This window comes from Bidens hawaiensis, unplaced genomic scaffold, assembly GCF_021521415.1.
Source record: "Bidens hawaiensis isolate Kalapana, Puna unplaced genomic scaffold, B.hawaiensis_p1.1 tig00004357_1, whole genome shotgun sequence".
In the NCBI taxonomy this organism is placed as follows: Eukaryota; Viridiplantae; Streptophyta; class Magnoliopsida; order Asterales; family Asteraceae; genus Bidens; species Bidens hawaiensis.
In genome coordinates, this window is record NW_027491262.1 from 1,796,631 (window position 1) to 1,810,712 (window position 14,082).

At 34.3% G+C, this 14,082-nt stretch overlaps 1 protein-coding gene and 1 pseudogene across 2 annotated transcripts; one reads left to right on the forward strand and one right to left on the reverse strand.

The window, feature by feature from the left end:
• The first annotated feature begins 2,117 nt into the window (after positions 1–2,117).
• Positions 2,118–7,229, forward strand: LOC143626336 (D-amino-acid oxidase-like). The gene is made up of 3 exons (XM_077096465.1): positions 2,118–2,523; positions 5,791–6,165; positions 6,849–7,229. Exons 1-3 carry the CDS (start codon positions 2,130–2,132, stop codon positions 7,211–7,213), a joined length of 1,134 nt encoding a protein of 377 aa, XP_076952580.1. The 5' UTR covers positions 2,118–2,129; the 3' UTR covers positions 7,214–7,229.
• A 322-nt stretch (positions 7,230–7,551) lies between these two features.
• Positions 7,552–13,220, reverse strand: LOC143626426 (asparagine--tRNA ligase, cytoplasmic 1-like; annotated as a pseudogene). The gene is made up of 6 exons (XR_013152417.1): positions 12,735–13,220; positions 9,395–9,986; positions 9,064–9,320; positions 8,849–8,978; positions 8,693–8,751; positions 7,552–7,811 (listed from the first exon to the last, which is right to left on the reverse strand). The product of XR_013152417.1 is annotated as an asparagine--tRNA ligase, cytoplasmic 1-like (transcript).
• Positions 13,221–14,082: the final 862 nt, after the last annotated feature.

A 14,082-nucleotide genomic window follows, 5' to 3' on the forward strand; every position in this document is an offset into this window, starting at 1 on the left:
CAGAAAAAGAAAAAGAAAAAGAAAAATAATCAAAAATATTGTCTCAAGTTTGGTTTCTCTTCTTCTCTCTGGTTCTTAGAGCCTAACTCACTCTATGGGTCTATCAGAAGATTGATCATCTTAAATCAATTTAACCAAAATGTGTATAACCATTTGTCAAGCTTACTACCACGATGCATCCATCTTACTCATAGTTGTAATGACTTTGAATCATTTGCATTTTTATAAGTGTATCCGAGACGTCACTGGGCTTCATCATTTAGTCAGGTACACAGGCCCCAACCAATCGGCATGGCAATCGGGTAGGAGAAACCGAAGATGGTGAGGGGTTTTCGACCGTCGGCAACCGTATCTATTGAAGATCAACAATTAATAATTATTTTAAATTTTTTTAGCATTTAAAAAACTATATTAATACTAGTTGTTGCATGCATGAAACGTGAAAACTGATGCAAATAGCTTATTTTATTAAGTAAATATATATAAGTTTATTATATTAGGGGGTGGTTCAAATGAGAACCATGGTTTTTTAGAAAACTAGTTAAATCAATCTTAACCATTTATTTATTAGATCAATGGTTGATATGTGTAATGGTAATTAGGTAATTAAGTCAAAGTTAAAGGAGATTAATTAACAAGGAGATTAAAATTTAAGCTTAATTTAAATAATTAACAAGAAAGAGGTAAATTAGGTAACTAAAAAATTATTTTACTATGTTTTCTTTAAAATCCTCAGTCTCTCTCCCATTATTTTTTTCTTTTACTTATTCACTAATTTCTTCACAACATTATAGGTTGAAAATGAAAAAATGATACTCAAATCCCGTAAATTAAACATAAATTTGAAAACCAAACGAAATTACAAAGTTGGAAAATCAGAAGCTACAAAAGCCACATAGCAAAATTTAAAGGAACTTTCCAGCTTCCTGTCTCGATTTATCACAAGTCTGTTTCTTATCCTATTATTTAAATAGTTGAAGCATTTTAATTCTTTCTTTTTATTATTATTTTTACTTGACGTTGTACATGCTAAAACAAGTTAGTGGTGATTATACATATATGTAGCATTGTAGTTACACATATGTAATTATACTAAAACTACGTACTCTCATGCTCAGATATATTTTTACATATATGTAGTTGTAGTATATTTGCATTTTAGAAATGGTCATACTAAGATTATATGCAACTTAATGATATACACATATGTAATTATACTAAAACTACGTACTCTCATGTTTATTATACTTTTACATATATGTAGCTGTAGTATATTTGCATTAGAACTGGTCATACTAAGATACACATATGTAAACACTAAATTACGGAGTTACATATATGTAAACTACTAAGATACATATATATAACTTAATTTATCATTTTGTATGTATTAGATAACCTTATCCAACCAATCACAAACAAAACATTTAGGCTAATATCCAATTTAAATAGAATAAATTATAAGTAGATAGTAAAGTATAAATACAAATACATAATTATCGTAACAAATATTTAATATCAGGAAAAAAATAAAATAAAACAAAGACATTTGAAATTGGTAGGTGGCTAATCATCTACATGAGATGAGATATCTAGTTTTGGGATAAATCAATTTCATATCACCTGCAAACAAACTTGCATCGAGATCAATTTCATATGACCTTTGGTGGTAGGTCCCGGACGATTTTTACAGACGGCGATTGTGTGCTATACGATTTTGATTGGTGACAATTTGTTTGATTTTGACAGGCTGGAGATTTGCTATTGATACGAGAGAGAAAAATTTGACAAAAACACGTTAAACCTATTATAATAGTGTGTTTCCATTTACCAATATACCCTTTAAATAAAAATAAAGTAAAAAAGAATTATAAATGATATGATTGGTTAAAAAAAGTTTTCATAGTTTTTACAAAACTAAGGGGTTCTCATTTGAACCCCCCAATTATATTATTATATCAAATATTTAACTTTTTATATGATTGTGTAAAAGTTATTAAATAAGTAACTATATATATCATGGACCATGACCACTTATTTGTTCACTACTTGTAAAGCCATAAAAACGTTACATAACACCAAGATCTTAATAAAGTTACTTATCATATATGTTTGATATCAATAAATCCATGATTGATAACCATGGTCAAGTTCAGCCACCCAAACAAGTGGTGGTTTGCGGTGGTGGAATAATCGGAGTTTGTACAGCTTACTTTTTGGCCAAGAAAGGCGCAACGGTGACGCTCATCGAGCGATCATGCATTGCTGGTGGCGCATCAGGCAAAGCGGGTGCATTCCTCGCACTTCATATGTGTGATGGTGGGCCCCTCTCATTGTTGGCACGTGCCAGCTTCGATCTCCACCGTTCCCTAGCTGAAGAACTCAATGGATCGAGATCCTACGGTTATCGTCCACTTACCACCCTCACCATCACCGTTGGTGAATCGGGACCAAAACCGCCGTCTAAAATGCTTATTCTACCATCGTGGGTGGATGGTCGAGTTAACCCAGGAGAAATCATTGGTAGTGTTATCCGAGTTTATTATCTGTTATATTATTATTATCTGAAAGTTTTTTTTGTTTGTTTGTTATTACAATTACCAAAGCTCATTTACGTTGTTTTCTCAAGTCTCATTTAATGAGGAAAAAGGCGATTTGGAATGATGGTAGGAAACATCGTATTCCACATATTATTTCAAGGGAAAAAATGAATGATAAATTGAAGAAGATTTTATTTTCTTTATTTCAAATCGAAGAGATTCAGAAGGAAACTATTTTTAACACATAAAGCATTTAATCTTTTTTTTTTCATTTTCTTTAAACCCGTGAACACGGTAGTTAATTTAATATGCCCCTTCCACATCCTTTCTTCAACCCCCCCCCCCCCCCCCAAATTTTTTTTCTCTCGTTAATTTCTTTCAATTGTTTCCATTCATTTATTAAACTAAGAAACGCATCGTAAGCCCAAGGATATCATGCTATGATATAGTACGCTCCCTCCACTGGAGTTCGAAGGTCCATGTCTCTCGCTTATGGAGTATAATTAGGAGTGCAATAGAGTTTCATTTTTATTTTTTGAACGATAAATGCTACTCTTACTCTATGTTACACCAATAATTCTAAACTACTCTTTTTGCCCATGTTTAAACCTGAAATCGCCCATTTAATAGACATATGTATCTCCTAAGTGGGCTAGTCTCACATTGGCGTACATGGGTCATGGGTGTTGTCACACCCCGACCAAAGGCGGCGGAACATGCCGAGGTGTAACGATTGTCCATAAGCACATGACACTAATTAAAGTGACAGTATTTAATAAACTCATTTCATTTCAGAACATCGAAAATGTCACATAACAATTATCCATAAAATAACCATAAACAAGATATCACAAAATATGGCAAATTGATATTGTTCATTTTTACTAATATCCTAAGGTCTTTGATGTCGTTTTCTTCACAATCATAAATCAACCAAGATGCAAACCTGCAACATTTCATAAAATAAAGTTTGTCAACACAAAGGTCGGTGAGCAATTCATAAGTTTGATTATATTAGTATATAATAAAGATAGCCACAAAACTTGCATACGAAACGATAAATAAAAGTGGTAATTTTGATAAATAGATATCGCTAAACACATTAGCGACACCTAGCTATAAGGGGATGCCAAATAGTCTAGGATTATATAGTTATCGTTAATTGCATTACGTTAACGACACCTTGCTATAAGGGGATGCCAAATAGTCTAGGATTTTATAGTTCCACCAACCAAAAGCGATAAACACATAGGCATATAAGCATAGAACACCAAATCGAGCAATTATTTAGGTAAAGTATACAACAACGTTTGTGGTTTAAGATTCAAATATAAAGCATTTTGTTGAATAAGTATGAAATGTCACCCCCAAAATAAAAGATGGAAAATGGGGTATGAAGTACTCACCTTCAAGTGGTAAACTTGAAAGATGATAATTTGGAGATTTGTCGAAACGACGAGTTTAACGCACAATGCCTAAAAAGAAAAGAAGTCTTGAATTTAGAAAGGTTGTCTTGAAGATCTTTAAACAAAATAAATGTTGAGAAATGTAAATAATTAATGTTCAAGGTTTAAAATGTGACTATTTAAGAATTTATAATAATAACCCTTTAAAAAATGTAAGTTTGCTCGAAACTGGGTTAAAGTATCTAACCTTAATATTTACTCAACCTATGTTAAGTAATAAGGTGGGTAAAATGCAAGAATGCAAATCCCTTTGGAATAAAGATACTAAAACGGGTTTTTTTTTATCGAGTGTTCGGGTTGTCTGTTCGGGTCTTGATAATTGGTCAAACCCAAAGTCAACTTTCCAAAATATTGAATGTTATGAGATAACTCAATAAGACTTAACCAAGTATGTAGTTCCATTGTTTTAGAACTAACAACGCACGTTAAGCGAGTGTTCGGTTTTGTCGGTCCAAACTTTGTTATGAGATCAAGTTGGATCCAACATTTTCAAGTACTTAAGAAAATATTTAAAAATCAATTTGTAACTATTTTTAAAGAAATATACAAGTCTTGATGGCTAAAAAAACACACTTGTGTGTCTTAAGCGAGCAAGAATCGGTTTGGTTCGGTTTCCATCTCACAACAAGTTCATAGATGGTTTCCACATGTCCAAACACTAAAGAACTTGTATAATAATGTACAAATAAAAAAATACCAAAAGTTAACAATAAAGTCTTTAAACAAAAGTTTGGTTTTCGGTTCGGATCGTGTTTCGGGTTAAGACCGAGGTAAGATGCTACAAACCCATAACCATAGAATTTGTAAAAATGATTTTAGAAACTTAGATCTAACACTAAGTATGTTTAAACAAACAAAACTAGTAACAAAGTTCGGTTTACGGTTTAGAGCTATTTACGGTTAAACCGAAGCATAGACTTTTAAAAACCCATAACCATGGAACTTGTAAACATGACCAACAAACTAAAATAAGCAAGATTAATATGTATGAACAAGTTATATAGATGTATATATATCAAGGACACGAAGTCCTCCATGAAGCCTTGCCTTATGGGGTCCGAAACCTCACCGACCAGAATCAGAGAAGTAACTACCAAAGGTAAACAAGGGGTGTATATTATATATATGTTGCACAACCATAAACAAGTATTAATAAGGCTACATAAACTAATTAAGATGAAAGACCAAAATCCTTCAAGAACACTTAAGAAGATAACCTTGAATCTTTGATGTTTGAGAGAGTTTTTTTTTTGGAGTTGTAACAAGGGAAAATGAAGAGGAAAGGTGGTGTATATATAGGGTAATGTTGGTGGTCAAATATGGGTGTGAGACACAAGAGTTTTCATACAAAATGGATCAAGACAAAAACACAAAACAACAAAAAATAATTAATAAATAAATAAATAATAAATAAATAAAAATAAAAATAGGATGTTTTCAAGACCCAACAAGTGTGAAACAATATTGTAACATAAATCCATCATTTTGATTATAACATAAGCTTCGGTTTACAAATCGGGTCGGTTTACATAATAAACAAATACAAAAACGAATACAAACAAGACCCGAAATTGACGAATGTCACAAGTGTGTATTTGTGTGAGTTGCCATTTTATAAAAACAATATTAACCATAACTCATCGCAGGTTTAAATATTATGATACTTATTGAAAAATCATTATTTCAATATGCAACGATATCGTTAGTTTGTTATCTTTTTTACTGTAATCTCTCTGTATAAATATCAACTAACAATATTGTTTCGTTTCTTAGAATTCTTTCAGGCACTATTGAGACAACGGCCCAACTCGACCCACAACTATTCACTCGCGCCTTGTTAGCCAAGGCGGTGAGCGAGTATGGGGTGGAAGTAGTGATGGCGAAAGTTGAGGGTGTGGCGGTGGAGGAAGAGGGTGTGGTTGTGAAGGTGGATGGTGGTGGACTCATTGGTGGTGATGCGGTGGTTTTGGCTCTTGGACCATGGACTAGTAAGCTACCAGAACTAGCATCTAAATTTAGGGTGTATGGTAAGAAGGTGCATAGTGTGGTATTGGAGCCCAAAGAGAGTGATGCCATCACTCCTCATGCACTCTTTGCTACTTACTATCCTGGTCAAGAAATGGGCCCAGTAGATCCGGATTTTTTCTCACGTCCAACAAGTAACAGCCCAATCCCATATTCTTTAACAAAATATAGTAATAATGTGTTAATAATAATTATTTAACTTAAAAAAGCTTAGATGTTGAATATTTTATAAAAAATATTTTACCCTTATGTAAATTTATGTATGGTTATGTTAAGTCCTTTAAAGACATGTTTTGTTTAAGGCAGATTAGATTTTAATAATCTTATCTTTTTGTAGTTAGCCGATAATAATCTCATTTCAGGAAATAGCTGTCACCGATCTCAACTTTCACACTAATTCTTTATTGGACCTCCCCTAAAAAAAGTACTTAACGTCGTTAAGTTTTTTTTCAAATTTCAAATTGATGTTTTAAGGCTTTTGATTGAAATGAGGATACGGGCCAATTGATATAAAAGTTAGCTCGAAACGGTGCTCCAAATCTGTGTGCTACAATTTGGGTGTTTACACTTTAAGCTGTATGAAGCACCGTTTCAAGGTAAGTTTTACATCAATCGACTTCTATTCTCATTCTGATCAAAAGCTCTAAAATGTCAGTTTCAAATTTGAAAAAATACTTAACGACGCTGAGTTTGTTTTAACGGAGGTCCAATGAAAACAATTAGTGGAAAAGTTGGGACCGATAACAGCTATTTTCTTAGGTGGTATTATTACCATTAAAATCCTATGTCTTTGTTTAAAGTTGACTCAATGATGCAGAAGATGTGTATATATGCGGGCCATCTGTTGAAGTCGGGACGCCAGATGCACCAGAGTTGGTTTTCCCTGATCCGGAATCAATAGAAATGCTTGAAAATGTGGCGGCTATGGTCTCAAGCTATCTTTCGAAAGACAACGTGGAGATAAAAAGTGAGGAAGCAGGCTTAATGCCTTGCACCAAGGATGAGCTGCCAGTCATGGGTGAAGTTCCAGGAATGAAGCGGTGCTATGTGGCTAGTGGACATGGTTATTGGGGCATTCTATTTGGTCCGACTAGCGGTGTTGCCATGGCCGAGCTTGTGTTAGATGGTCATGCTACCATTGTTGATCTTGAGTGCTTTAGCCCAGCTAGATTTGATATGTAAACGGATAAAATCTTGAAATAATAAAGTTTCAATATTGTTCTATTAGCGTCGCTCGCTTTTTTCTAACAAAATACTCAAGTTTCAGTAGTGTATCAAGCCATATCAAAGAAGCCAATCATATGCGACTAGTAAACATGGTTACCGGGGCATCTTATATGGTCCCGCCACAGATGCTGCAACGACCGAGCTTGTGTCGCATGGTTAACACATACAAGATTAGATATTTTCAGGCCAACAAAGTACTTTTCTAATTTTCACATCTGGAAATAAAAAGCGTTTTTAACATCGCCAATTAAGTAAGAAAAGAATCTCACAAGACGTGTATATGAAAACACCAACTTACTAATAAACACTAAAGCAAAAGAAAACCATATCTGACTACTGAACACACGTATTTGTATCGTCTCATGTACCTTTAAAGATCTGCCCTTCCCGGAAACCTTGGAAATGGATCACGTCCCTAATATTATCAATCCCGGTTGCAAAAAGAATCATCCTCTCGAACCCTAGACCAAACCCACTATGCTTCACGGTCCCATAACGACGTAGGTCAAGGTACCGCTCGTATGGCTCAAGTGGCAATCCCATCTCAAGAATCCTGCATACCCATGAATAATACCATTATGTATGCTAAAATATGGGTCAGAGACAAGTTTGGATACTCGCTAACGGTTTTTATAACAAAAATATATTAATTATGTGTTTGTTAAAATTATAAAAAAAACTACAATTAATACAAATAAAAAAATTAGAAGGTAGTCAGCATTATAGAGAGAGTTTTAGAAATTTTAAACGTGTTTTAGCTATTTCCTTTGACTCGTTCGAGATCAAACACAACCCAAATAAGCCCATTAAGATAAAATTGCCATCAATTTGTTTTAAGCATTAAAATAGAAAACTAGATAGTTTATGCTTCTCGTTAGGCTTGTAAATGAACCAAACATTCAATGAACCATGCAGCGGGAAGTTCGCTTATGTTAGGTTTTTAGGAAACAAACGAGCATGGCCAAGATTTTTGCTTGTTTAGTTAGACGAGCAAACATGAACATGTCTTGTCGTTAAAATTTGTTTACATTCGTTCATTTAAGTTTGTTTAGATCCGTTCATTTATGTTGAGTTACGTTAAGTTTTTCGATTACATTCGTTAATATGTTTTAAATACATATTGCGCATTACAATGTAGTCTAGCTTTGATAACTTTTTAGCCCAACACATTGTTGTTCACATTTTTTTCTTTAATTGGTTTTAGCTCATTTATGTCCGTTCATTTACATTCATGAACTATTTGTTCATATTGCTAACAAACGAACATAAACAAATACGAAAACGTTCATTTTCCTAACAAACAAACACAAACAAGAAAACCCATTTTTTTTAATTGCTCGTGTTCGATCGTTTGTTCAGTTAAAGTTAGACGAACGGACAGAAGCATGCTCCGTTCTTGTTCGTTAAATTCGTTTACAAGCCTACTTCTCATACCTTTATTTGATGACTTCATAATTCTCTTCTCTTTGGCTTCCACCAATTAGTTCACCCACCTATAAAAAGCACATAATAATAGTTTAACAAACAAAATAATGCATAATGTTCATACTTTTAAATATTTTTATAAAAAGTAAAGCCAAGAATGCATACCTTTGGCACAAGAACATCCATAGCAGCTACTGTTTTCTTATCCGGGTTGACTTTCATGTAAAATGCTTTGATTCCTTTAGGATAGTTGTATACAATTACAGGTGACTCATATTTCACCTCAGTCAAATATCTGAACAATGTAAATTTGCTATTAATTAAATAAAGTTAAGAAACACGGTTATTAGTTACAAACAAATGGGAAAAAGAAACCGTACTTCTCATGTTCAGATGCCAAATCAATTCCCCATTCTACTTTATTCTCAAATTTGTGACCTTTAGAAACCGCTTCTTCAAGAATTGTTATTGCGTCTGTATATGGGAGACGTATGAAGTTGGTTGAAGCAACCATCTGCAGCCGCTTAATAGCATTTTTATCAAACTTCTCAACCATAAATTCCATGTCATCACGACAGTTGTCAAGTAACCATTGACAAAGAAACCTAACGTATGCCTCTGCACACTTCATGTCATCCTGCATAAACATATAAACTTCCATTTATTAAGGTAAAAATAAACATGAGCATTCTCTTTTACACAACTTTCTACCTGTATATCAGCAAATGCAATCTCGGGTTCAACCATCCAAAACTCAGCAAGATGTCTTGATGTATGAGAATGTTCCGCTCGAAAAGTTGGTCCAAAAGTGTACACACTACTAAGTGCACAAGCAAATGTCTCAACTTGAAGTTGACCCGAGACAGTTAAAAAGGCCTGGCGTGCGAAGAAATCTTGACCATAGTCAACCTTTCCATCTTTCTTTGGAATCCCAGGTTTCAGTTTAAACCTCTCTTCAAGCCTTGAAAGATTCTCTTTGGCTTTAGTAAGTTCAGCAACTGCAGCAGTTATTTCAGGTTTACCAGCTTTATCAGACTTCAATTTGGCAACTATCTCACCTTTTGCCTTCACATCACTTTTGGCCGATTCCACGTCTTCTAAAGATGGGGGTGGATTCTTGATAAGTTCTTTTTCTACTTTCTCCGCATCGTTTATCAGGGTTGTAACCTGAAACATTTCTCCAGCTCCTTCACAATCACTGGTTGTGATGATTGGAGTATGAACATACAGAAACCCATGTTTTTGAAAAAAATGTGTGAGTAGCATAAGCCAATGCGTTACGAATACGAGCAATAGCAGCAATCTGAAACAGTAATACAATAGATTATGATCAAGTGCACCTTCAAGAAGGATAATCAACATAATGTTTCAAACATCTATATATTGAACCATCATACATATTGAAGGTAAGCTAAATGGATGTGAACTGTATCTGAAACAAACAACATAAATCAATTATTGTCCTGTTTCTAGGGCTGTAAACGAACAGAACGTCCGTTGAACTGTTCCGCAGGAAGTTCGATATTGTTCGTTCGTTTAATAAATAAACGAAAATGAACAAAAAAATTATGTTCAATTAACTGAATGAACGAACACAAACAGAGGCCATGTTTGTTCAATTGTGTTGGTGAATGTTCAATAATGTGTTCGTTTACGTCCGTTTATAAGTTTATGTTCGTTGATGTATGTTTATGTTTGTTCAGTAAAGATTTTTAATACTTTTTTATAACTTCCCTAATCTCACCATATAGATTTAAGAAAAATTATTAAATACGAAAAAAAATACGAATGTGAATGTTGTAAAAATCACCACCACAAACTTGGTGGCCAGACCAAACTGTTGACACTAACCATTCTAGTTTTGCCAAATCAAATAAAATATCGCTCGCTTACATTCATTTTTATTCCTTCGTTCATGTTCGTAAACCGTTCAATGAACAAACACGAACAAAAAATTTCAGTTTGATTAGCTGTTCATGAACTGTTCACTAGTCCAATGAAAGCTTAGCGAACATGAACAAGGCCTTGCTCAGTTTGGTCTGTTTACAACTACACTTCATGTATATAATGTTAACTCATCATGGAAGGTAAACATATTGAATAAGAACTCTATCTATAAATAAGTTATAACAAATGACATGAATCATTTCCTGTGCTGTTTCACAGCAATTTCCATGAATCAATTGTAGACTGTAAACAAACCAAAACGTTCAGTGAACTGTTCGTGAACCGTTGGGCAGGAAGTTAGCTTATGTTAGTTTAATAAACAAACAAACAAACATGAACAAAAAAATTCGTATTTGATTAATTAAACGAACGAACATATGCTTCTTTCGTTCGTTTATGTTCGTTTACTTATGTTCATTTATGTCCGTTTATTTATGTCCATTTACATATTAATAGAAAGCAACCAAATATTATGCGTATGAGTCATCTACTTAATGGTTTCTTATTTGTTCGTTTGTGTTCAATTAAGCGTGTTCATTCATGTTTGTTTATGTTTGTGTTCAATTATGTTCATTTATGTTCGTGTATTTTTGTTCGTTTATGTTCGTGAACTGTTGACCAGTTTTTAAATAAAAGATCACGAACACAAATATTTGTTAGATTAACGGTGTGTTCCCGAGTCTCCTTTAACAAGGGGAGGGGAAGGAAAAGAGAGAAAAATATGAAAAAAATAATGTTCCAAAGATTTTTTAAGAAGAGAAGGGGAGGGGAAATGAGGGAAAATGCTGGAAAATTTGAGCATATTATCATCCTCCCAAATTGGAGAGATTAGGAGAGAAAATACTTGCATCTAATAATAACTTCCTATCAATTCCTAAATTACCCTCATAGTATAATAGGAAAATTGTATCTTTCTTTTCTTTTCCTCTTAACTCAGGAACACCTAAAACGTTTAATTTCCTCTCCTTTCCTTTTCACTAAACTCAGGAACACGAAATAAAATCACACATTTTCCTTCCCCTAGCTTTCTTTCCTGTCAAAATTTCCCTTCCTTCCCCTCCCCTCGTTAAATGAGACTCGGAAACACAGCGTAATGTTCGTGTTCGATTACAAGCCTAAGCAATGGACCTAATTTCAACTACATTTTGTGTATTATTATTTATTGGATATATACCATTTATACTTAAACATAAATAAGATTATAAACACAAATATTTGTCCGATTAAGTGTTTGTGTTTGTTTACAAGCCTAATCAATTGACCTAATTTCAACTACATTTTGTGTATTATTGGATATATACCATTTATACTTAAACATAATTAAGAACATGAACACAAATATTTGTCCGATTAAGTGTTCGTGTTCATTTACAAGCCTAATCAATTAACCTAATTTCAACTACATTTTTGTGTAATATTGGATATATACCATTTATACTTAAACATAATTAAGAACATAAACACAAATATTTTCCCGATCAAGTGTTCGTGTTCGTTTACAAGCCGAATCAATTGACCTAATTCAACTACATTTTGTGTATTATTGGATATATACCATTTATACTTAAAACACAATTAAGAACATAAACACAAATATTTGTCCAATTAAGTGTTTGTGTTCGTTTACAAGCCTAATCAGTTGACCTAATTTCAACTACATTTTGTGTATTATTGGATATATACCATTTATACTTAAACATAATTAAGAACATAAACACAAACGTTTGTCCGATTAAGTGTTCGTGTTCATTTACAAGCCTAATCAATTGACCTAATTTCAATTACATTTTGTGTATTATTGGATATATACCATTTACACCTAAACATAATTAAGAACATAAACACAATTAAGTGTTTGTGCTCGTTTACAAGCCTAACCAATTGACCTCATTTCAACTACATTTTGTGTACTATTGGATATTTACCATTTATACTTAAAACATAATTAAGAACATAAACACAAATATATGTCCGATTAAGCGTTGATGTTCGTATTCGTGATCATAATTGACCTAATTTCAACTACATTTGGAGTATTATTATTGTATACAACTACATATCAATATATCATCTATATCTAAACATAATTAACCGAAAACCTAACCGTATTAGTCCGCGGCCGCAAGTGAACATAATCCCTAAGAAACTCAAGCGTCAGCCGCGTCTTCGGCAACGGATACTTCACCGGATCCACTCTCCCAATCTCCAAAACCCTCACAACCTTCAACTCAATCGCCTGTTTCCCCTGCTTATCCTCCGGCGGCACCTGCAGCACGCCTTCCACGTGCAAGCACGTGCCAGTCGCCGTCACGTCCCCTAACGGCGCCACGTCAGCGTACACTATCAGCTGCAGGTTCGCCGGACACGATCCGTCGTTAAGTTCGAGGAACGCGAACGAGCCTTTGCCTTGCTCGCGGCCTTTTTTCACCCAGCCGCCGACTTTTAGGGCTTGGCCGGCTAGACCGGCGCCGTGGTCCGGTCGAGTGAGGATGGAGTGGATTGGGACGCGTTGGGAGAATGAGGATTGGGTGATGGTGTCAGAGAGTGTTAACGTGTTGATTGCCGGTACGGTTGGGTCTGGTTCTGCCATTGTTATTGTTATCAGTGAAGTGTAATAAACCCTAGTGGTGTTAATAATAATAATAAATATCAAGCGTGGTGGACAAGTTGTAACGTATAGCGTCTGGAATATTCAAAAATTAGTCGATTTGAGTGTGGCTTTTGATGAAGTGATGAATGACACTTGAATGAATACGCTCTTTGGCGTGTTGGACCACGCGTAGTGGTAATATTGTGGACGTAAAGCAAAACTAGGGATGAGCTCACCGTACCGGTACCGATCGGTGGTACCGAAAATCTCGATCTCGAAAATCGTAATTTTTTTGTACCGATATCGGTACCGAAATGTTCGGTTCGGTACCGGTACGGTATCGACATTCAAGGTAAAATTCAGGAAATACGGGTCCCGAAAACTCGAAATCTTGGTACCGATTCGGTACCGACGGTACCAAATCGGTACCGATTTCGGTACCGGTATCAATCGGTACCATACCGATTTTTGCTCATCCCTAATTTAGACTATGTGTTGTGGGGCTAGTTTATTGATTGAGAGAAAAGTATCTACACAGATGATACGTAAATCTGGTATAAATCATTTTCGAGGGACGTTCATAAATTGATCGGATGATTTGATCGGACATGTTTAAAAAGATGATCGGATGATTTGATGATTTGATATATATATATATATATATATATATAAAGAAAATGATGAATTACACAATCTGGACACACAAGAAAGGAAACACAAGAATCTCGTCTCCTAAGAACAAATGACTCTAAAATACGTCTCTCAAGACGAATTTTAAAAATCTTTTTTTCCTAAAATTTGAAAATATGTACGGGTCAGGTAGGAAGCGCAATAAAACAGTCTTGGGAGACTATATTTTGAG

Bases quoted from the DNA above. Each gene is read 5' to 3' on its own strand.
- LOC143626336 (XM_077096465.1), top strand. From the start codon at position 2,130: ATGATTGATAACCATGGTCAAGTTCAGCCACCCAAACAAGTGGTGGTT. The intron at 2,524-5,790 runs GTAGTGTTATCC...GAATTCTTTCAG, and splicing joins TAACCCAGGAGAAATCATTG to GCACTATTGAGACAACGGCC. The intron at 6,166-6,848 runs GTAACAGCCCAA...TCAATGATGCAG, and splicing joins TTTTTTCTCACGTCCAACAA to AAGATGTGTATATATGCGGG.